This window comes from Trachypithecus francoisi, unplaced genomic scaffold (assembly GCF_009764315.1).
Source record: "Trachypithecus francoisi isolate TF-2019V2 unplaced genomic scaffold, Tfra_2.0 Lachesis_group17, whole genome shotgun sequence".
Classification (NCBI taxonomy): Eukaryota; Metazoa; Chordata; class Mammalia; order Primates; family Cercopithecidae; genus Trachypithecus; species Trachypithecus francoisi.
In genome coordinates, this window is record NW_022681462.1 from 105,437,567 (window position 1) to 105,458,645 (window position 21,079).

A 21,079-nucleotide genomic window follows, 5' to 3' on the forward strand; every position below is an offset into this window, starting at 1 on the left:
AAGACCGTGTAACTGAAAATTTCAGCAAAATAAATAAATAAATAAATAAATAAAATTCTCATGTAGACAGAACTGCCTGTACACTCCATTTTTGTAAAGTTGGAAATGTAACATTGTATGACTATATGATGAATTTTTTTTTTTCTTTAAGCCACAATTGCATGTTCTTTTAGACCCAACATGGTATATAAAATGGGCACTGAATTTGGAATCAGAAAATCCTGGTTGAAATCTTAATCTTTTAACTTCTTATCATTCGATCATGGTTAACAATGGTAATAATAATATTCACAAAGCTAGATATTTTGTCATTAAGTTCGTTGCTGCATTTCTTGGTTGGTTAGTTGATATTCACATTGCAGGAGCATCATCATCAGTGAGTGATACATTTTCGATTGTAACATAAGGTCGTTGTTATTTTGTAATGCTGTACTGTTTTTCTTCTTGTACTACTCATGGGATTTTTTTTGTTCTAACACAATATGTAATATTTTTATATTCTTCACTTGATATGAGTTGATGATTTAATGTTGAATCCTGTTTGCTATTTTACTATTATTCATTAAAGGCCATCTTTAAAAGGGAGAGGTGTTTAGCACATATTCAATTTAAAACTAAATGGAAAGCAAATTCTGAAAGGATTTATCTTCAAGAATTCAATGTTCAATCTAATTTTTAAAAAACTTATATTGAGAAATTTTCTAGAGAGTCAGAGACCTAGAGCCTGGCACCTTCCCTGAAAACAAGTGACCCCAGTCTTTCTAATGCAAGTTGAGTCTCTTTATCCACAAAGTAGCTTTGCTAAGTACTCTAGATTCCTGGAGCATCTTAAAAATAAAGAGTGTCAAGACTCAGGGAGACCGAACAGCCGCCAGCAGGCCCACTTAAGGATGAGACTCCCATTTCTAGGAGAAGGGGCTGTTATTGATGACATGGTGAGGCTGGGCTGCTGCCTGTTGCACGCTGGGGCTCCAGGCCTCAGCCTGCAATGCCTCTGAATGGCGTTACCTTCCGGTCCCAGACACTCATCACTTTAGGTAAACTGAGGCAGAATAACATGAGTGACAGGATTTCCAAATGGAATATTGCTCAATGTGCTTAATAGTCATTTAAGGTGATCTCATACAGCTATGAGGAGAAAGCCCATTTAATGCCAACCTTAGACACCAGCTGCATGTGTGGTGATTATATCTTTAGTCCCCCATTTCACTCCCTTTTTTGAAGAACTATTGAAGAGGAACGGAAGGAAATCGATTTTGAGGAAATTAAATTTTCTTTTGAAACAGCATGATGGTGTTTAAAACAAAGAGAAAGTGAGCGAACAGGATGCCGATGATGAACCGTGCCGGGTTCTGCCTGCCGACTCAGGCCATGCTTCTCCCTGCTCTGTCTTTGCTGCCTGCAGTCATAAATATTTTAAAGAGCAGATGCGCCCTGCTTATGGATTTGTGTAAATGTGGGTGTGCTGTCTGCAGAATGCGGGGCACACCGTGCTCTGTTGACATTATCCATTATGCTCTGTTGCTCAGCTTCAGACAGCAAAGTCCTGACATGTGCAGCCGTGTGGAGGATGCCGAAGGAATTGGAATCAGGCAGCCACGAGTCCCCTGATGATTCATCCAGCACCGCGCAGACCCTGGAGCTGCTCTGTCACCTTGACAACACAGCCCACGGCAACATGGCCTGGTAGGATTTTGCATATTTCATGTGCCCAGAACGAGCCTGCAGGTTGGCCAGGTGCAGGAGCTTGTGCAGATTCCTTTGCAGGAGCCACCATCCACGCGTCAAAAACACTCCCTTCTTTTAAAAAACTGCTAGAATTTGATTTTTAATTTTAGTCCCGTGTTTTCTAGATTAGCCACATTGACAGAAATGCAGCAAGAGCGCCTGCATCCCCTCTTTCTCCGCTTCGTCTCAGAGGGGTGTTGTCCACGGGGACCTGCCAGAGGGTAAAGGGTCAGGCGCCGCACTGCTCTCGAGTGCCGTGTGGCTTTTCAGCTTGGTCAGTGTGCGTCGAATCACACTCGCACGTAAATTATTTACCGCTTCAGGTTGCAGCCTATAATCCCTTCCTCCTGTGGACAAAGCATGAGTGCGCAGTGTGCATGTGGGGCTGCGTTACGGCGTGTGGCCTGTCATTCACATGGCTCCCTGGCCAGTCGCTGCTGCCTGGTTGGAGGCCTGACTGTGTCCACCCACCGGTCGTTCCCGGGGACCTCTCCACGGCAGTCAGAGCTGCTCTCTGCAGGCCTTGAGGCCTTGGTAACAATTAGGAAGCCGCATTTTCTAAAGGAGATTGCGGGGGCATAATGTTGTTATGAGTGTTGACAATAACGATAGTGATCATCTCACTTAATGCAGTAACACGTGCACATGTGCATGTGTCTGCAAGAGACCCATCGTTTGTACAGTGACTTCTGTCTAGTCAGTTCTACTAATTAAATCAATTTAATACAACAAATACTTATTAAACACCTGTTACACAAACCCTGCCAGGCTCCAGGGACACCAAGGTGACAAGTTAGAGGACCCAGCCTCCAAGAGTCATGATCTCCATGGGGAGACCCAGCGTGTACACAGCTAACCGTGGGTGGGACTGGCCATGATGTACTTGAAATCATTACGCACTGTACGCTGTGGCCCCAGAGGGAGCAGGCATTAATCGTTATTAGAGGAACTGAAGAGGGATTTGCTTATGAGATGGTGTTTGGAACGGGGACCGAGGACCGGCTCAGGTTTCCTTCGTCAGGTGTGGAGGAGAGCAGTGCTGCGGTCAGGCCGTCTGTGGCTCTGGATGCTCTCTGTGTATCAGTTTGTAGTGGAATTATTATTATTATTATTATTATTATTTTTATTTTTTTTGAGACGGAGTTTCACTCTGTCTCCCAGGCTGGAGTGCAGTGGTGCGATCTCAGCTCACTGCAAGCTCCGCCTCCCGGGTTCACACCATTCTCCTGCCTCAGCCTCCTGAGTAGCTGGGACTACAGGCGCCCACCACCACGCCCAGATAATTTTTTGTATTTTTAGTAGAGATGGGGTTTTACCATGTTAGCCAGGATGGTCTTGATCTTCTGACCTCGTGATCCGCCCGCCTCCACCTCCCGAAGTGCTGGGATGACAGGCGTGAGCCACCGTGCCCGGCTGGTGGAGTTATTTTTATACTTGCTGTGCTTCTACCAGTGGATATTTCTTCTTGCGGAGATGCTCTGAGTATGAAAATCACAGCCAGTCTTGCACAGTAAGGGGAGGCAGAGGAAGAGTCCCAAAGTCCCCAGGACCGATTGCCTCTGTGCTGTCGCTGCCCGAATGCAGGATCTCTGTGCAAACAACACAGCACTGTTACGAGTTCCACATTTCAAATCATGGCCACATCCCCAGCAAATAGACATTTGTGCACATCTGTGTGGTGCACACATGAACACATGTGTGTATGTGTTAATGTGTGTACACGTTGCAGGGGACACTGGCACCAGGGAGCAGATGAGTGAGACTCTGTGCAGGTCAGTGGTCATGTTAGGGAGGTTCGCATGTGTAGAGGATGACAGTCCTACTGGGATGTGCAGAGACAGGTGAGCTCAGAAAAGGGACGTTGGCCTTGGCCCTCCCTGGGGACAAGGAGCTGTCAGACTACTTCTCAACTTCCCACCTTGTGTAGACACTATCACATACACTGTATGCAAAGACAGGCCACACGGGTGGGTGTCGTGGGGAACCAATTATTAGATTGTAATGTTAAATTGCATTGTATGTACATACACTTATGAACATAGTTGTTGAAGGCCGGGTGCAGTGGCTCACACCTGTAATCCCAGCACTTTGGGAGGCCGAGATGGGTGGATCATCTGAGGTTAGGAGTTCGAGACCAGCCTGGCCAACATGGCGAAACCTCATCTCTGCTAAACATACAAAAATTAGCCGGATGTGGTGGCATGTGCCTGTAGTCCCAGCTACTTGGGCGGCTGAGGCAGGAGAATCACTTGAATCTGGGAGGCGGAGGTTGCAGTGAGCTGAGATCATGCTACTGCACTCCAGCCTGGGTGAGAGAGTGAGACTCCATCTCAAAAAAAAAAAAAAAAAAAAAAGAAATTGTTGATATTAAACAGGCAAATCCAACTGTCTTCGGATCTACCTTGGAATGCCATTTACTCTGATTTTGCCTCTATTGTTCAAAGTATTTCTTGAATTCTGTTTTGTTATCCAATATATTATTGCATATTCTTTTTTCTCTTAAGCTTTTTATTTTGAGGTTGTAAATTCACATGCAGTTGTAGGAATAACAGAGAGATCCCATGTATCCTTCAGCCGGTTTTCCCCAAGAGTAACATTGCATAACTATGGTACAGTATCACAGACAGGAAACTGGCATTGATACAGCCCACTGCACTTACACAGATTCCACCTGTTTATATGCGTTTGTGTGTGAACATTGGCTTCTATGCCATTTATTGTGTGTGTGAGTTTGTGTAGCCACCACCAGAGTCAAGGCACAGAACAACTCCAACCCTAGGTCCTTTGTGCTACCTTATATTTATAGCCACAGCCACCTCCCTTTCCCCTCCGAGGCCTTAGCCCCTGGCCACCCCGAATCTGTACTCTATCTCTGTATTGTTATTTGGAGAAGGTTCTATCAATGGAATCACGCAGTGTAACCTTTGATAACTGATGTTCTTCACTTAGCTTGATTCCCTGGAGGCTGAGTTGCTGCTTCATTTTCAAGTTTGGGTTCCAGCCGCCACCTGTGCCTGTCAGTGGCCGGTTCCTCTTTGCTGCTGTGGGATATTCCATGGCATGATGCGCCACGGTGTGTTAAGCACTGACCTATTGAAGCTCATCTGGATTTTTCCTTGTTTTTGGCGATTATGACTACAGTTGTAGTAAATATTAAAGAACAGGTTTTTGCATGGACAGGAGGTTTTATTTCTCTCGGCTCAGTTAGTTTTGTACGGAGCTGCTGCACGTGTGAGCCATGACAGAGCATGAGGGCCCTCTTTTCTGCATCCTCCCCAGCATTTGGTGTCATCACGCGTGTTCTTTTAAGTGTCTTCCATGGTGCGAAAGTGTTGTGATTAGACAGGGAGTTTGATTTTGGGGAATGTCGGCCTGGTGAATACAGCACAGGTGAAGGCCGCCCTTTGGGGTCAGACTCCAGGTGCTTGGTGGTAGATTTGTTTGCCTCTTTTGGCACATAATTGACAGCAAGAACAGCTCCAGGAAATGTTTACTGCACAAAGCTTCTGGCCACCAGGGAGTGCCCGAGAATACCACACGGTTCCCCACACTCATGTTGCTACCGCTCCAGCCACTGTCACGGCCACCATGGGTATGCCCTACAAACTAGAGGCGTGCCCCACACCCCAGGGAATGGTGTTAGGGGCTCCTGTCCTCCTGGCCATTTCAACTTTTGCCTGTCTGGAGCAACCCGACGTCCTAATTTCGGTCACCTCTCCTGTGTCTGTTTTCAGTCCTCCAACAAGCAGAGGCTGAACAGAGCACCCCTCCAGTTGCCCTTAGCTCCTGCTAGTGGGAACAGTGAAGGCTAAATAAGGAACTTATAGAGTCTGGTGACCCGGCGTGCCGCCCTGAACTCTAATCAGACGTGCTCCAGAGCCAGGCAGCCCATGGAAACAGACAGAGACTGGCCGGGAAATACTGAGCCCGGTTTCTCATCCTTACCTGCTCCTTGCGGGCAGTAGGGTCATGAGGAAGTCGCTCATTTCTCTAGCTCAAACCTTCATCCCTGAAGCGGACATGGCGTTGCTCAGCTGATGGTTATGTGGCAGGGCCTCTACATGGGGTCCACCAAGAGTCCAACTCTGTAAAATATTTGAAGAGATTAATTCTGAGCCGACTATGAGTGTGGCCCGTGACCCAGCCCTCAGGGGGCCCTGAGAACATGTGCCCAAGGTGGTTGGGGTGAAGTTTGGCTTTCTACATTTTAGGGAGGCATGAGACATGAATCAAATAGATTTAAGAAATACATTGGTTTGGTCCAGAAAGGGGGGACAACGCAAAGCGGGAGGCTTCCAGACTGTAGGTAAATGTACACATTTTCTGGTTAACAATTGGTTGAATTTGTCTAAAGACCTGAGATCAACTGAAAGGAATGTCTGGGTTAAGGTAAAGGACTGGAGACCCAAGTTCTTATTTGCAGAGGAAACTCTCGGGTAGCAGCTTCAGAGGGAACAGGCTGTAAAATGTTTCCTGTCAGACTTAAAGCCTGTGTCGATGTTGATGCCAGAGAGGCAGAATGAGGCACGTCTGATACCGACTTCCCATCCTGTCCTGAAACAGTCTTTCAGGTTAAATTTTAAAAGAGCCCTGACTCGGGAGGAAGTCCATTCAGATGGATGGGGTTCTTAGAATTTTTTATTTTTGGTTGTGTCCCTTACCATATTTGCTAAGGAAGATCCTAAAAACAAGGCAGTGTCAGGATTCCTTTAAGGGCCTCCCCGAGGTCCCCGCCAGCCCTGGTGCTCTGCAGCTCTGCCTGGCAGGAATGGAGGCCCTGAGCTGGGCTGAGAGGAGCTGCCCCACCACCAGCACCACTTAGACGCTCCTGTCTCAGCCTCGCCTGTTTACCTCCCTCTCAAGTCACCACGCTCCACCCCTACCTCGTGATTTCTTGCTATTTTGCCCTTTTTTTTTTTTTATTTTTTTTTGTGACAGAGTCTCCCTCTGTTGCCCAGGCTGGAGGGCAGTGGCGTGATTTCAGCTCACTGCAACCTCTGTCTCCCGGGTTCAGGCAATTCTCCTGCCTCAGCCTCCTGAGTAGCTGGGATTACAGGTGCCAGCCACCACGCCTGGCTAATTTTTGTATTTGTAGTAGAGACGGGGTTTTGCATATTGGCCAGGCTGGTCTCGAACTCCTGACCTCAAGTGATCTGCCCACCTCTACCTCCCAAAGTGCTGGGAGTACAGGGGTGAGCCACCGCACCCGGCCCATTTTGCCCAGTTTTATCTTTCTTCATAGGAGTTGTCACTGCTCGGTATTCCCGTCTCTGTTCTCACTCACGTGTGGTTTTCTCTGTGGATGCTGAGCCTCTGCAGAAGCTGCTGAGTTTGTCAGGTCCAAGGCTGTGTCCTCAGCACCAAGGACAGCACAGGGCAGACACTCCGCGTATTTGAGTGAGAAAGTGAATGCTTTGTAACAACCATATCGTATCGAACCATTCTATGAACGAGGCCCCTTTGCCAGGACTTTGCGTGCGTTACCTCATGCATTTCCCATAGCGATCCTGTAAAGTGGGGACTGCCTCCTACAGAGGGAATATTCAGGATTCATAGCCAGGTCTCGCCCCAGAACTCTAGAAACACTGGGGTCACCTCCCTGCCGAATGAACAGAAGGAGCCATTTGTGCTCATCACAGTGTGATTAAGACATTGTTTCTGTTCCTAGGAATGTAAATGTATCTTCATGAGAGTAAGCTTTGAGGATGTTTCAGTTTTTTCTAGCTGGTCCTTTTGGTTGATAAACATCAATAAAGTATGCTGTTTATGGGAATTCCACATTTTGAAAATAACAAAATGCCTTTCTTTTCTAACCTGCTTTCCCCTCTCTACCTCTGGTTTGCTGCTTCTTCAGCTGTAGTGACTGTGGGAGAGATGGTGGATGTCAAGGTAGTAGACCTAGGGTGGAGGTTCTCATTTCAGATTTGCAGGTAGTTCTTTGTAGTGTTCTAACTTTGGGCAAGTCATTTCTGTTGAGGCCTTGTTCCCTTGTGTGTGGAGTGGGGGTGGTTGTGGGGCCTCTGATTCTTTCCAGTTCTACATTTATTAGATAGGGAGGACACTTATTTGTTTGTTTATTAGACATAGAGTCTACATTTATTGACTCTTGCTCAGTGCCACATAACTTTGTTTTTAATGAATCAAAATAAGTTACAGACCCTCTTCCCACCCTCCCTTTAGCCTCACAGTGGCTGATGCCCCTGCTATTCCAGCCAAGGCAGCCTGCCTCAGGAGTAGGAACTTACAGAGGGCACGGCCGCAGTCTTCTGGCTGAAAAGGACTTTGGAAATCATCAGATGAGTTCCCTCTGTGAATGAAGTCAGTTCAGCAGACCGCTGGCCGCCTGGGGGGGGGATAAAGTCAGTTCAGCAGACCGCTGGCCGCCTGGGTGGAACTGGAGCTAGATGCAGGGAGCAGTGTCCTGAGGCTGCACAAGGAAGCGGGGCCCTGGGCCCTGGGCCTGGCCTTGGAAACTATTCTTTCCTCCTGGACCTTTGGACCTTGGTTGGGAAGGGCTCTCCCCCTCCCAAGATGCCCGAGATGCCTTCAAGGCCTTTTTCCCATTGTCTTGACTATTAGCGCTTGGTTCCCTTTTAGTCATGCAAATCTCTCTTGTAAGAGGTTGCTCCACAGCCCTCTTGGATTCTTCCCCTGAAAATGCTCTTTGCTTCTTTTCTACATGGCCAGGTTGTGACTTTTCCAAACATTTATGCTTTGATTCCCTTCTAACCATAAGTACCAACTTTAAGTCATTTATTTGGTCCTGTATCTGATTGTAGGCTGTTAGAAACAGCCAGGCTACCTCTTGAACACTTTGCTCCTGAGAAATGTCTTCTGCCAGATACTCTAGGTCATTTCTTTTAAGTTCAAACTTCCACAAATTCCCAGGGAGTGGACACAGCCGCAGCCAAGCTCTTTGCTAAGGCGTAACAAGGGTGACCTTGGCTCCAGTTTCAAACGGCTTCCTCATTTCCATCTGAGGCCCCGTCAGGCCTTCGCTGTCCATATTTCTGTAAGCATTTTGGCTACAATCACTTAATAAGTCTCTAAGAAATTCCAAACTTTTCCTCATCTTCCTTTCTTTTTCTGAGCCCTCCAAATTCCTTCAACCTCTTCTCATTACCCAGTCTCAAAAGCTGCTTCCACATTTGCAAGCATCTTCGTAGCAATGCTCCCCTCCTCAGTACCTATTTAATGTGTTAGTCCATTTTTGTATTGCTATAAAGAAATACATGAGACTGGGTAATTTATTAAAAAAAAAAGAGGTTTATTTGGCTCACAGTTCCACAGGCTGTACAGGAAGCATGGCCACAGCATCTGCTCCTGGTGATTCTTCAGGAAACTTACAATCATGATGGAAGGTAAAGGGGGTCCCACATATCACATGGTGAGAATAGGAGCAAGAGAGAGAATGGGGAAGTCCCAGACTCTTTATTTTTAATTTAATTTATTAAAAAAATTTTTTAAGACAGGCTCACTTTGTCGCCCAGGCTGGAGTGCAATGGTGCCATCTTGGCTCACTGCAACCTCTGCCTCTGCCTCCCAGTAGAAGCGATTCTCCTGCCTCAGCCCCCTGAGTAGCTGGGATTACAGGTGCCTGCCACTATGCCTGGCTAGTTTTTGTATTTTTAGTAGAGACAAGGTTTCACCATGTTGGTCAGGCTGGTCCAGAACTCCTGACCTCAGGTGATCCATCCACCTTGGCCTTCCAAAGTTCTAGGATTACAGGTGTGAGACACCATGCCCAGCCCCCAGACTCTTTTAAACATCCAGATCGTGTATGAACTAACTGAGCGAGAACTCAGTCACCACCAAGGGGATGCTGCTAGGCTGTTCAGGAGGGATCCATCCCCATGACCCAATACCTCCCACAGGCCCCACCTCCAACGTTAGGGATCACCTTGCAATATGACATGTGGAGGGGACAAACATCTCAACTATGTCACTGCCTTAAGTTCTTTCTGGACAAGATGGGCTATAGATTAATAAGAAGAATTAATAAAATTCTATACTTTGTTACAGAAATTGAGGCTAAATGAGATGAATACAAGTATCACCCTTATAATTGATAATACATTTTTACCTTCCAAGGGTAGGTAAGAAAGGTTTCTTTAGGATGCCTTTTAAAGATATTGTATATGGTTATTCTTCTATAAAGGATTAGGTTTCTCCCTGAGTCAATGATTAAACTGATAGCTAAATGCATCCTATCAATATATAGAGCGTACATATTGATAGTGAATAATGAGCAATTGACTGTGGACCCACCACGTCCTCTAATGCTTCCCGGCGCTTTACACCTACCCAGCTCATATTTATACCAGTGCCTTTCGGAGCCCTGATAAAGGGGAGGTTTCCTGGAACTCTGCAGGTAAGAGCAGGAAGGAGGTAATTATATCTTCTGCAAGTACTGTTCTCTTGTGTCGGCTTGCTGTGAAGTTGGGATGTGGTGTCTCCACAATGCATCATCATCACCATTGGTTCGATGGCTGATTAGCCACAACAGGGTAATTTTATGGTTTTCCATCTCCCTTTGATGATAAAGAGTCTCTCCAGCTGTTCAAGAGTTATGCACCTTCACTGTAGATTAATGCTCCCTGCCGGCTAGTGGAAGCAATGTCAAAATAATGCAAACCTCGGTGTATTCTTGTTGTGCTCCGTTTCCCAAGTGGTATATCAAGAGTCGTTCTAGAAATCGCCTTGCTTCTTGGATGATGAAAATCTCCTTTAATGGTGAAGTTACTAGAATCCATAATAAGGAGCTTTTGAGGGATGAGAGTGAAGTGAACGACAGCTGTAGCTCCCTCCCTCTCTCCCTCCGTCCCTCCCTCTCTCCTTCCCTCCCTCCCTCCCTCTCTTCCTCTCTCCATCCCATATGGCCACCACCCCGGCAGGGAGGAGGCCACAGGGAGGAGTCCTGTGGGCTGGAGCTGAGCAAGGCTGCACTCCACACACTGTGTGTTTCTCTGACATGCCCAAGTGCCCATCACCTGCATGGTGGCCAGCTGATCTCTGTCTGCCACCTGAGCCAGTTTCTGGGGGAAGACAACCCCCTCAGTGTAGATGGAGGTAAATATCACAGTGAAATGCCAGACAGGCTGAGAGCGTTAAGCATTACCTGGGAAAGCGGGGTGTACGTGTTAAGATTATTATCAGAAGAAAAGAAAAGGGCACAGAAGGTGGTACTGAGGCGGGAGGAAGGAAAGCAGCGTGTGGCTCCCCCAGGCATTGGAGGCGTTTTGTTCAAAAAGCAGGATTTGGCTTCAGCTCTCTTCGTTGTCCCTCATTTTAGTTTAGTAAGACAGAGCAGTGGGAATTGGCTCAGGTTAAATGTTACGAAGAGGAGTGAACTGGTAGCTCTCCTTCTCATTTTGTAAATGTTGTGTTTGAGGATAAGTAGTAAGAAAATGTGCTCGAAAGTCTCAGAGACCCTGTGATATGATTCTGCTGTTAATGAGAGTAGGGAATTGTCCATGGTTATGGCTGTATGGCCACTGAAGGTTTATTAGGTTCTTTTTTTGAGACAGGGTCTCGCTCTGTCACGCAGGCTGGAATGCAGTGGTCTGATCACGGCTCACTACAGCCTTAGCCTTCTAGGCTCATGTGATCCACCCACCTCAACCTCCCACAAAGCTGGGACCACAGGCGTGCACCACCATGCCTGGCTAATTTTTAAATTGTAGGTAGAGATGAGGTCTCCCTACATTGCTCAGGCTAGTCTCAAACTGCTGGGCTCAAGCAATCCTCCCACCTTGTCCTCGCAAACATTGGGATTACAGGTGTGAGCGACTGAGCCTGGCCCAGATTCTTGTGAGAAAGATTTACATTAGTGCTGGTTGGTTTTAGCCAGCCTGGATGCACTTAGGTGTAAAGTGCCTCACGCTGGCATGCTTTCCGGGTTACTGGCTCGTGAGCAGAGTTGTCCATTAGCTTTCCAAAGGAGCTCAGGATGATGTCTAACATCCCTTAGTTTGTGTAGGAAAAGAACAACTTATGATATTGTAGGAGAATAGAAAAATATTTTCTTTCAAGTTTGTTTAAAGTCTCCATTTAAAATGGGGAATGCGGCTGGGTGCAGTGGCTCACGCTGTAATCCCAACACTTTGGGAGGCCAAGGCAGGCAGATCACCTGAGGTCAGGAGTTTGAAACCACCCTGGCCAACATGGTGAAACCTCGTCTCTACTAAAAATACAAAAATTAGCTGGGCACGGTGGTGGGCACCTGTAATCCCAGCTACTCAGGAGGCTGAGGCAGGAGAATCGCTTGAACTTGGGAGGTGGAGGCGAACCCAGATCACTCCGCTGCACTCCAGACTAGGCGACAGAGCAAGACCCCATCTCAAAAATAAATAAAATAAAATAAAATAAAATAGGCAATGGTTATCAGAGTCTCCCTTGCCCCATATAAATGTTATTAAATTATTAGGAAGGAGATGATGAGAAAATACTTTAGTAAAATGCAATGTGCAGGTGCAGCTTATTCTAGGAAGAATCAAAATACAAAAATCTAAATAGTGCAGAAAATATAGATAATTACTTATATTACAAGAGAAATTCCTATCTCCCCTAGGATTTTAGTTCAATTTCCATTAAATAATGTGGTTCAAAAGTATGTTTTTGTTGATCCTTTTATGAAGCAAATGGGTGTTTTAGGTAAAGAGAGGCAGATCGGTGTGTCCAGGGGGAATGGCTTAGGAGATGCCTTAGTCCATTTGGGCTGCTTTAGCACAATCCCATCAAACCGGGTAGCTTCCAAACAGCAGAAATGGATTTTTATATGAGTTCTGGAGATTGGGAAGTCCAAGATCAAGGCGCTGGCTGAGTTGGGGTCTGGTGAGGCCCCTCTTCGTGGTTCACAGATGGCGCCTTTTTGCTGTGTCCTCACTTGGTGGAAGGGAAGAAGGAGCTCCCTCAGGCCTGTTTGATAAGGGACACTGATTTTGTTTGCCAAGGCTTTGCCCTCGTGACCTGATGACCTTCTGAGGCTCTGACTCCTAATACTTTCACGTTGGGGATTAGAATGTACACGTGTGAATTCTTGAAGGGGGCGGCTTCCAACAAGGACACAGCAGAATATGTTTTTTGAAGTTCTAGTTGTGATATTTAAACTTGAAGTGTAAATAATTTTATTTTATTTTATTTTTTTTGAGACGGAGTCTCGCTCTGTCGCCCAGGCTGGAGTGCAGTGGCTAGTTCTCAGCTCACTGCAAGCTCCGCCTCCCGGGTTTACTCCATTCTCCTTCCTCAGCCTCCGAGTAGCTGGGACTACTGGAGCCCGCCACCTCGCCCGGCTAGTTTTTTGTATTTTTTAGTAGAGACGGGGTTTCACCGTGTTAGCCAGGATGGTCTCGATCTCCTGACCTCGTGATCCGCCCGTCTTGGCCTCCCAAAGTGCTAGGATTACAGGCTTGAGGCACCGCGCCCGGCCTAAATAATTTTAAAATGTTATGCCTGAAGGTATACTAACCCCGCATGTAGGGAATTTTAACTAGAGTTGACTTTTCTTCTACTGTTTAATAAACAGGAATCAAGGGAAGGAGAAGGAGAAGAAGTAGAAGAAAAAGGAGACCAAACTGCTGTTCGGGTTTTAGACAGCACGTTTTACCTAGAAATATGTTATGGTTCAAAAGCTGTGTTTGGACTTGCTGAGAAGACCCAGGGCGAAGACTGATTTGTTAACATTTGCCTCGAAGCCCTTTGCTGATGCAGCCGTCCCACCCGCATCCTGGGGGGAGCTCTGCAGTGAGGGAGCCCCTGTGGGCCTGGGTTGTCACAGCCTTAGGGAGGAGACACTGTGTGAACCCAAGAGAGGACACAGGTGAGCCTTGGGGCTGGTGGGAGTTCTGTCCACCAAAAGGACATTCTGAGCCCTGGCTGTGCTCCTCCAGCCCTCTCTGGGATAGAGGATCAGGACCGTGAGGCCTCCAGCATGGAGCCATGTCCTGGATGTCACAGCAGAGCCATGCCCTGTACGTCACAGCCCATGGCTGCCCCAAGGACAGGCTTGCCCGGGCTGTGGCCCATTTTCCACCAGAGGGTAGAGTTTTGAGGAGTGGAGGGCTAGGTGATGAGGGCCATTGTTTTTCTGCCTACACACTTGATAAATGGTCCTGTTTCTGCTTGTGAATTCTTTTTAAAATTGTTTGATTTTTACTTTAATTTCTTTCTTTCTTTCTTTCTTTTTTTTTTTTTTTTGAGATGGAATCTCATTCGTGTCACCCAGGTGGGAGTGCAGTGGCACGATCTCGGCTCACTGCAACCTCCACCTCCTGGGTTCAAGCAATTCTCCTGCCTTAGCCTCCCATGTAGCTGGGATTACAGGCATGGGCCACCACACTCAGCTAATTTTTGTATTTTTAGTAGAGACGGGGTTTCACCATGTTGGCTGGGCTAGTCTCGAACTCCTGACCTCAGGTGATCCACCCGCCTTGGCCTCCCAAAGTGCTGGGATTACAGGCGTGAGCCCCTGTGCCCAGCCTTGGTCATGAATTCTTAGTGTTAGAGTGCTTGTTTCTGTTGAGCCATGCCTAAGTTCTAGGAAGCATTTACTTAGGCTATTAATTATTGATGTCAATCTCCACAAAAAAGAAAAAAAAATTGGAGAAAAAAGCCATCCCCCTCACGCGCAACCTGAATCTTCCATTTGTTTTCTGTCAGACTTTAACTGGGGTTATTTGGTTGATGGAGCTATACTTTTGTCCCAGTGAGAGATGTCTGAGTAAACACAGACTTTCAATAACTGAGTCACCCCGTGTCAAACTTCCATGCCTACCTGTCAGAAAAGGTTACCAGGAAGCATAGAAACATGATTCTGTTCCTGGAAGTATTCCATAGGTCCCAACATAAAGAACTTGTACATCTGCTGATTTGATCAAAGCGAGCTTGGGGACTGAATGGTGTGATTCTCGGAGTTTCCTTTTTAATACTTCTTACACCTGTGGAAAGCTGTCACATGCTTTATTGTGGCTTTTCAAACAGGAAGAAATTAACCACATTGCCAATCCGTATGTTGTAGGCGATTTGTAAGCTTGGGAAATAATTCATTACATTATTTTTTAAAAGAGTTTTTCAAAGTTTGACTGGTAAACAATGATATAATCATCATCATTGGATAGATACATATCTTTCTTAAAGTTTTTCCTTTTTCAGTACAATAATAAACTTGAGTTTTAGAAAGCATTTGGAATCTTCGTCTGAGCACAAGCTTCCACGCCGTCTGAAACCTGTCTTGCAGCCATTGGTGGCTGCTGCCTGGTGTCTGGTGTGGAGTCAGGGGCTTCTGTTCTGTTAGGAGCTGTGCCTCTTGCCATTTGTCCCGGCACCTCCCCTCCGCATCCTACATGGTGGCAGGGCTAGGGGGCATCTGCACACCATCGGATGTAGTTGGTTTTATGTTGAGGTTGTTCTGAGAATTTCTTGGTGTCCCTTGAGTTATCTCCACCCCACGTGCCAGACTCCAGAATGGGGAATCACTCATTTTGGAATAACTTATTTGAAGAAGAAAAGTATACATTTTGTTTGATCAGCATGAAACCTGCCGAATTAGGACCATATCCCACGATGATGACCCTTGTTAACGCCTCACAGAAGTTCAGCTTGTTGTTTGCTTGTTTCAGTTGATCTGGGCTTATTGACAGGGATGGCCCTTTCCAGCACCTTCCTCTCCATGGCGGTGAAGGGACACTGCGTACTGACATCAGGCGCGCACCACTTCGTTCCCGACTTGCTCGTACCGTTTTATGTCCTCTCCAGTTCAGTGGGAGAGAGTGATAAAGCAGAAAAGTGGGTGATTTTTACGAACAAAGAAATAAACGTCTTAGTTTGGAGTAGCAAGTACGGCAGAAATTCTAGGTTATTTTCTCATGTTTATGGCACTAGTTTCATGGTGATGGTCCATGATAAAATAGAAATTCTCTTTTTATTGCACTTTGCATACTCCAGTTATTCCAAGGTATACTGCAAACAGTAATGACTATAGGGATTGCTACGTATAAAATAACAGCAGTTATTTCCAGATGGATCACCCATGGATAAATAGTGAAAGATACGATAAAGGATCTCTCCCTACCATCATTCTGCCTGGCAGTCAGGCCCCCATGGATTACCTCGTGGCATCTGCATCTCAGCTCTGCTGAGGCTCCTTCAGAACACTTTTCTTTAGGAGGGAACTGCTGGCTATTCCTGAGGAAGGATGTGCTGGCTGTTCTTGAGGAAGAGTCTCCTGGCTTTGCTTTAGGAAGGATCTGCTGGCTTTGCTTTAGGAAGGATCTGCTGGCTTTGCTTTAGGAGGGATCTGTTGGCTTTGCTTTAGGAGGGATCTACTGGCTTTTCCTTAGGAAGGATCTGCTGGCTTTTCTTTCTTTACAAAGAGTCTGCTAGCTTTTCTTGAGGAGGGATCTGCTGGCTTTTCTTGAGGAAGGATCTGCTGACTTTGCTTTAGGAGGGATCTGCTGGCTTTGCTTTAGGAGGGGTCTGCTGGCTTTGCCCAGTGTTCTAGTTTCATGTCACCCTGGAAAAGAACAAAGAGGCCTGTTTATGTGTTTGAAGCTTCGTATGTGAATACATGTTATAGGACCAAAGACCCACATATGTAAGGAAGGAGGTGGAAAGAAAATAAGAGTTAGGAGAAGAGAAGTCTAGGGTGGGGTTACTGAGCAGCCAGAAAGGGATGCCCTGAGGGTCTGCACCGTGCTGAGCGCAGGGCCACGTGTGGAAAGCAAACAGGCACCCAGGATGTCCCATGCAGAGCGGACGCACGATGCCCCACCTCATGGCCAAATCAGAACACAAAACTGCCGGCACAGTGAGCCTCCGTCCTGTGTCTAAGCAGCTGTGCATCAACCACAGAGATGGTCATTTTTCTAAGAAAGTGAGCCCAGGTTGTCTGGACTTGAAGATACCCCAGCCATATTTCCTGTATGAAGGCAGCTTTTATCTGCCCTCCCTTCTGTGTGTACCTGTGGGGTTTTGTTTGCTTTTCTTAACATATTTTAATTTGTGAACTGGCCCATACCCACCTGTAATACTGAGAAAGGGAGGACACAGCCCGATGGGGCCTGTCCCCAGACCCTCGGTGCCTCCTCCTTCCTGTCGATCCGCTCTCAGACTCTCCGGTGGCTGGGTGGGGTTGGCTGTGCTGGTGGCCGCGCGGAGCCAGGTTGCGTCCCGTCCTTGGACGTGGTGCCTCACCTGTTGACTGTGGGTTTTTGTGTCTTGTCTTTTTCCTTCAGCACACCCTCCCCTTCGAGGCTCTGCTAGAGACTTCCGAGCTTAGACAGTCCTGGAAGGAAACCTCTGGGAGTTTCTCCATCCTGGGCTGGCTGGCTCCCTTCTCCTTAACACAATCTTTTCCAAGGCTAGGTAGCCGACGGTGAGTGGCATGGTGAGTGCAAGGAGCTGGAGGGCCCGTGTTGTCTGGGAATCTCAGGGCATGCGGATGGTGTGGCCAGATGGCCTCTTGCAGCATGGGAAGCAAGCTCCTTTCTCTTCACACTCATATAATTCAGACTGCAAGATGAACCCTTTCAGAAATGAATGGCGAACGTTCAAAGGCATCCCTTGATTCGTACCCTGAAGTTATTCAGAGTTAATTTTCCACATTGGATGCTTTCTCTGTAGAAAAGAAAAGTCTTCAAATTCTCCTGACAGTGGAGAAACCTGGAGGAAGGCTGCACTCTGGACCACAGTGGCAGTGTGGGGTGTGCATGGTGTATGGTGTCTAAGAGAGAGGGACTGTGAGGAAGGTCCCCCACTTTGTGCATTAGCCTTAAAAGCAGAAGAGAACAAGCAGCACCCCTGCAGGGACCCAGAGCCCAGGGCTCTGGGACGGGAACCGCCTGTGCAGGACACAGGACCTCCCGCGGCTCTGGAGTGTCAGCAGCCCGTGGAGGGAGACAAGTGAGGCCCAGCTGGCCAATGTGGGTGGAAGAGCACCGGGGGAAACGGGCGCTCCTGAAAGCCGTGTTGGTGACTCCGGTCCTGAGCTGCTGGGTAAGACGCGGGTAGGATGGCTGCACATGATTGAGTTTGAATGCCTTTCAGAACAGATGAAACATTTAGTTTTAGACATCTCTTGGAGGTTTTTTCTCTTAAAATGTATCTCCATGACTTTTTTTGGTGCATGCAAAGGTGATCATTTCAGTGTTCCAGCCAAATTGTAAAGAAGCTTTTACTGTTTTCGTGAGGGAGGCTGTTGGTATTTGGGTGAGATAAGCTTTTGTCATTGAAGTTGTTTGCACGTTAGGCAGGTTTGTGAAACCAAAAATGTCCTTCACCCCTTGGATTTCTCAAATACCCGTGGAGGGCAGCACCATGTCCAACTTGAAGAGCACAGATCTAATTGTGTCTGATAATGGTGAAGGCTTATTGAAGAGCAACCGTGTGCAGGCCTATTCTCAGTATTGACTATTGATCATCCCAAACCTGTACGTCAGTTTACTGCTATTCTCCCTGCTGGACGGATGCGGAAACCAAGGCTCAGAGAGATGCAGGTACCCAGGGCTGAATCCAACCAGGCTGCTGCAGACTCATGTGCCGCACCGTTCCATGCCCCCCTCTCAGCACATTCCATGTGATTGCCATGCCATTCCGTGCTCTCGTCTCAGTTCGTTCCATGTGATCTGTGCTCTTAGTCATACGGCCGTCCCTGTTCCAAGACCTTAGCAGACCCCTGAAATGGCTGATAGTGGGGAACCCTAGGTGTTCAGTGCTTTTTCCTGTGTGCAATACATATGATAAAGTATAACGTATACATTAGATGCAGTACGAGCTTAACGCAGTAATGACTAATAAAATAGAACACCTGTAACAAAAGACTGGCATAAAGGTTCTGTGAATGTGGTCTGTCTCTCCCTGTCTCCCAATATTTTGTTGTACTCACCTATTTTTAGATTGTGGCTGACCTCAGGTAACTGAAACTGTGGAAAGCGAAACTAGATAAGGCAGGACTGCCATATGTATGTTGCGTGTGTGTGTGTGTGTGTGTGTGTATGTAGTTTTCAAAATACACCTTAATCCTGAAAAGTCAGACCTTGTTTCCTCAGGTTATTGATTTGCCGTTTTTTTGGACAGTTCCTCCTCACCCTCCCCGTCTCCCAGGTGGACCTGTGTGGGGATCACTCAGTCGAATCCCTCCCCAGGTGCATCTGTGTGCACCTTTTGAGGAGCTGTGGCAGCTGCTGCAGCCACTGTAAGAAATCACAGCCACCCGTCTTTCTTTTTCTCGTGTGTTAACATGGTACAAATCAGTATAGTCAGAAGCTTTGAAGGCACCAGGTAGTGTTCCCTTAGTCCTTTTGCCTAATGGTGATATTGAAGCCAACAAGCTTCCTGAAAGTTATGAGCTTTCAGGCCACGTGCAGACCTCAAGAGCCCTTGGTTGACCCTCAGCTCTGCCATTTATACCTTTTTAATTTGGAGCTGGTCACCCAACTTTCTGTGTTTGTTACCTCATCTGTACAATAAGGAAGAGTGTAGGAGTCACCTCCTAGGCTCACAGTCAGTGTGAGAAGGAGAATGCCATCCAGGTAGCCCAGGGCCTGCACCGAGCAGACACCTTGGGTGCCACCTACAATGAACCCGGTCCTCCGGGATCCTGTCCTGAAATGGTACCTGGCCTGCCTGGTCTTGCCCACGATTGCATCCCTTCTATTCCCTGGCCCGAGTGTGTCCTGCCCTGGCTCTGTAGTCACCTTTCTTAGGTGTGGTTCTCAGCCAGGTCCTCGGGCATTGCTCACAGATCCCCGTGTCCTCCTGTGTGAGATCATCACCTGGGCTGAGCTCTTAAGGCTCTCATCAGTCCCAGCCTCTGCTCATGTCCCTGGCCCAGGCCACGAAGGACAGGGATGAGGATTGGGATTTGTTCCTGACTTACCAGAGGTGCCACTTTGGCCAGGTTCCTAACAGACCTCTCTGGGCCCAGTTTCCCATCTTTCATCATTGTTTTCCTGCCCAATTCATGCTTTCCCCCACATATTCTTGGTGGATATAATAGTATTCTGGGCCGGGCGCGGTGGCTCAAGCCTGTAATCCCAGCACTTTGGGAGGCCGAGACGGGCGGATCATGAGGTCAGGAGATCGAGACCATCCTGGCTAACACGGTGAAACCCCGTCTCTACTAAAAATACAAAAACTAGCCGGGCGAGGTGGCGGGCGCCTGTAGTCCCAGCTACTCGGGAGGCTGAGGCAGGAGAATGGCGGGAACCCGGGAGGCGGAGCTTGCAGTGAGCTGAGATCTGGCCACTGCACTCCAGTCCGGGCGACAGAGCGAGACTCCGTCTCAAAAAAAAAAAAAAAATAGTATTCTGTAGACGTTAACACACAACATACATACGGCAACGTCATGAGAGCCTCCCTGCCTCCCAAGGTTGTTCAGCGCCGTGCTGCGGGCTGTGACTGCTCATTTCTAGGTGGCAGGAGGATGGTGTGGTGCCAGCACCATCATGCATGTGGAGACGCTCTTAGCATGTCCACAGGAGTGCCCGGGTGTCCATGTTGCTCTTGCCGTAATTACTAGTGCTCATTTGGCAAAACCCACTTTTCTCCACTTAAGTCCTGACCCGAGGGTCTCACTGGAAGGGAGGGCCGTCTTAAAGCTCCAGCTTTCCTGCAGAGCTTAGGATGCAGTGGTCAGGTGACGGGTGGTAATTTGGGGCCTTCTTTACCTCTGGACCAAGTGCTGATGTGGGTCAATATCTACCAGGAACTCTGATTAATAACAAGCTGATTAATAACAAGGAATTTATTGCTCAAAGAAAAGGATTTTGATGAACTTTCTGGTAATTTTGTTCCTTTGTATTATGTGATAAGCCTTTAAAATCCTGCATTCTATAATAAATGTGTGGAATCTTAAAATAAGTTTTGCAAAAACTTAGAGTTGAAGTAAATTCATTTTGAGACTTCTTCAAAGAGCTGTAATTGCAGGAGCACCAAAAGGTTTCCATGCTTTTCGGGTGCTTTAAAACATTAGGCAGTGCCTTGGCGTGGACCTGAAGGCCCTGGCCCACTTGAGCACTTGCCAGTCACCTTGGGAAGTCACTGAGAGCTTTGGCTAGTGGGATGTGTGTGTGAGTGTGTGCACGTGTGCATGCGTGTGTGGTGCATGTTTGTGTTTCTAAAGGAAACCTTTGGTGAAACAGAAGCCACCCACTGCTGTGCAAATGGTCATAGCTCTTACTCTTCAGATGAAGGCCGGTTGAGGCCAAGAAGAGGGAGGAGCTGAGGGGATGTGACTTGTTCCTGTGGCTCCACGTCGGCATCACCTTTTTAAGTCATTTGTACTGCTCCGTTGACTCATACATCTTTGAAGAGGGTAGTGAGTGAATAACAGGTAAGCAGCCATCAGAGGTGGTCA

At 47.3% G+C, this 21,079-nt stretch overlaps 1 protein-coding gene across 9 annotated transcripts in view; it reads left to right on the top strand.

Moving 5' to 3' along the window:
- EIPR1 (EARP complex and GARP complex interacting protein 1) overlaps window positions 1-21,079 on the top strand; it is a 167,197-nt gene that overhangs the window by 100,505 nt on the left and 45,613 nt on the right. For 8 of the 9 annotated variants that reach the window (XR_004428593.1, XM_033176668.1, XM_033176669.1 and 5 more), the window contains one exon: window positions 1,530-1,686. The exons of the other annotated variant lie outside the window; for it this stretch is intronic. Coding sequence is in view for 7 of the 8 variants with exons in the window: in XM_033176668.1 (XP_033032559.1) it covers window positions 1,530-1,686 (157 nt within the window). In the remaining variant the exon portion in view is untranslated. The remainder of the gene's footprint in view (window positions 1-1,529; window positions 1,687-21,079) is intronic. 9 annotated transcript variants of the gene reach the window in all.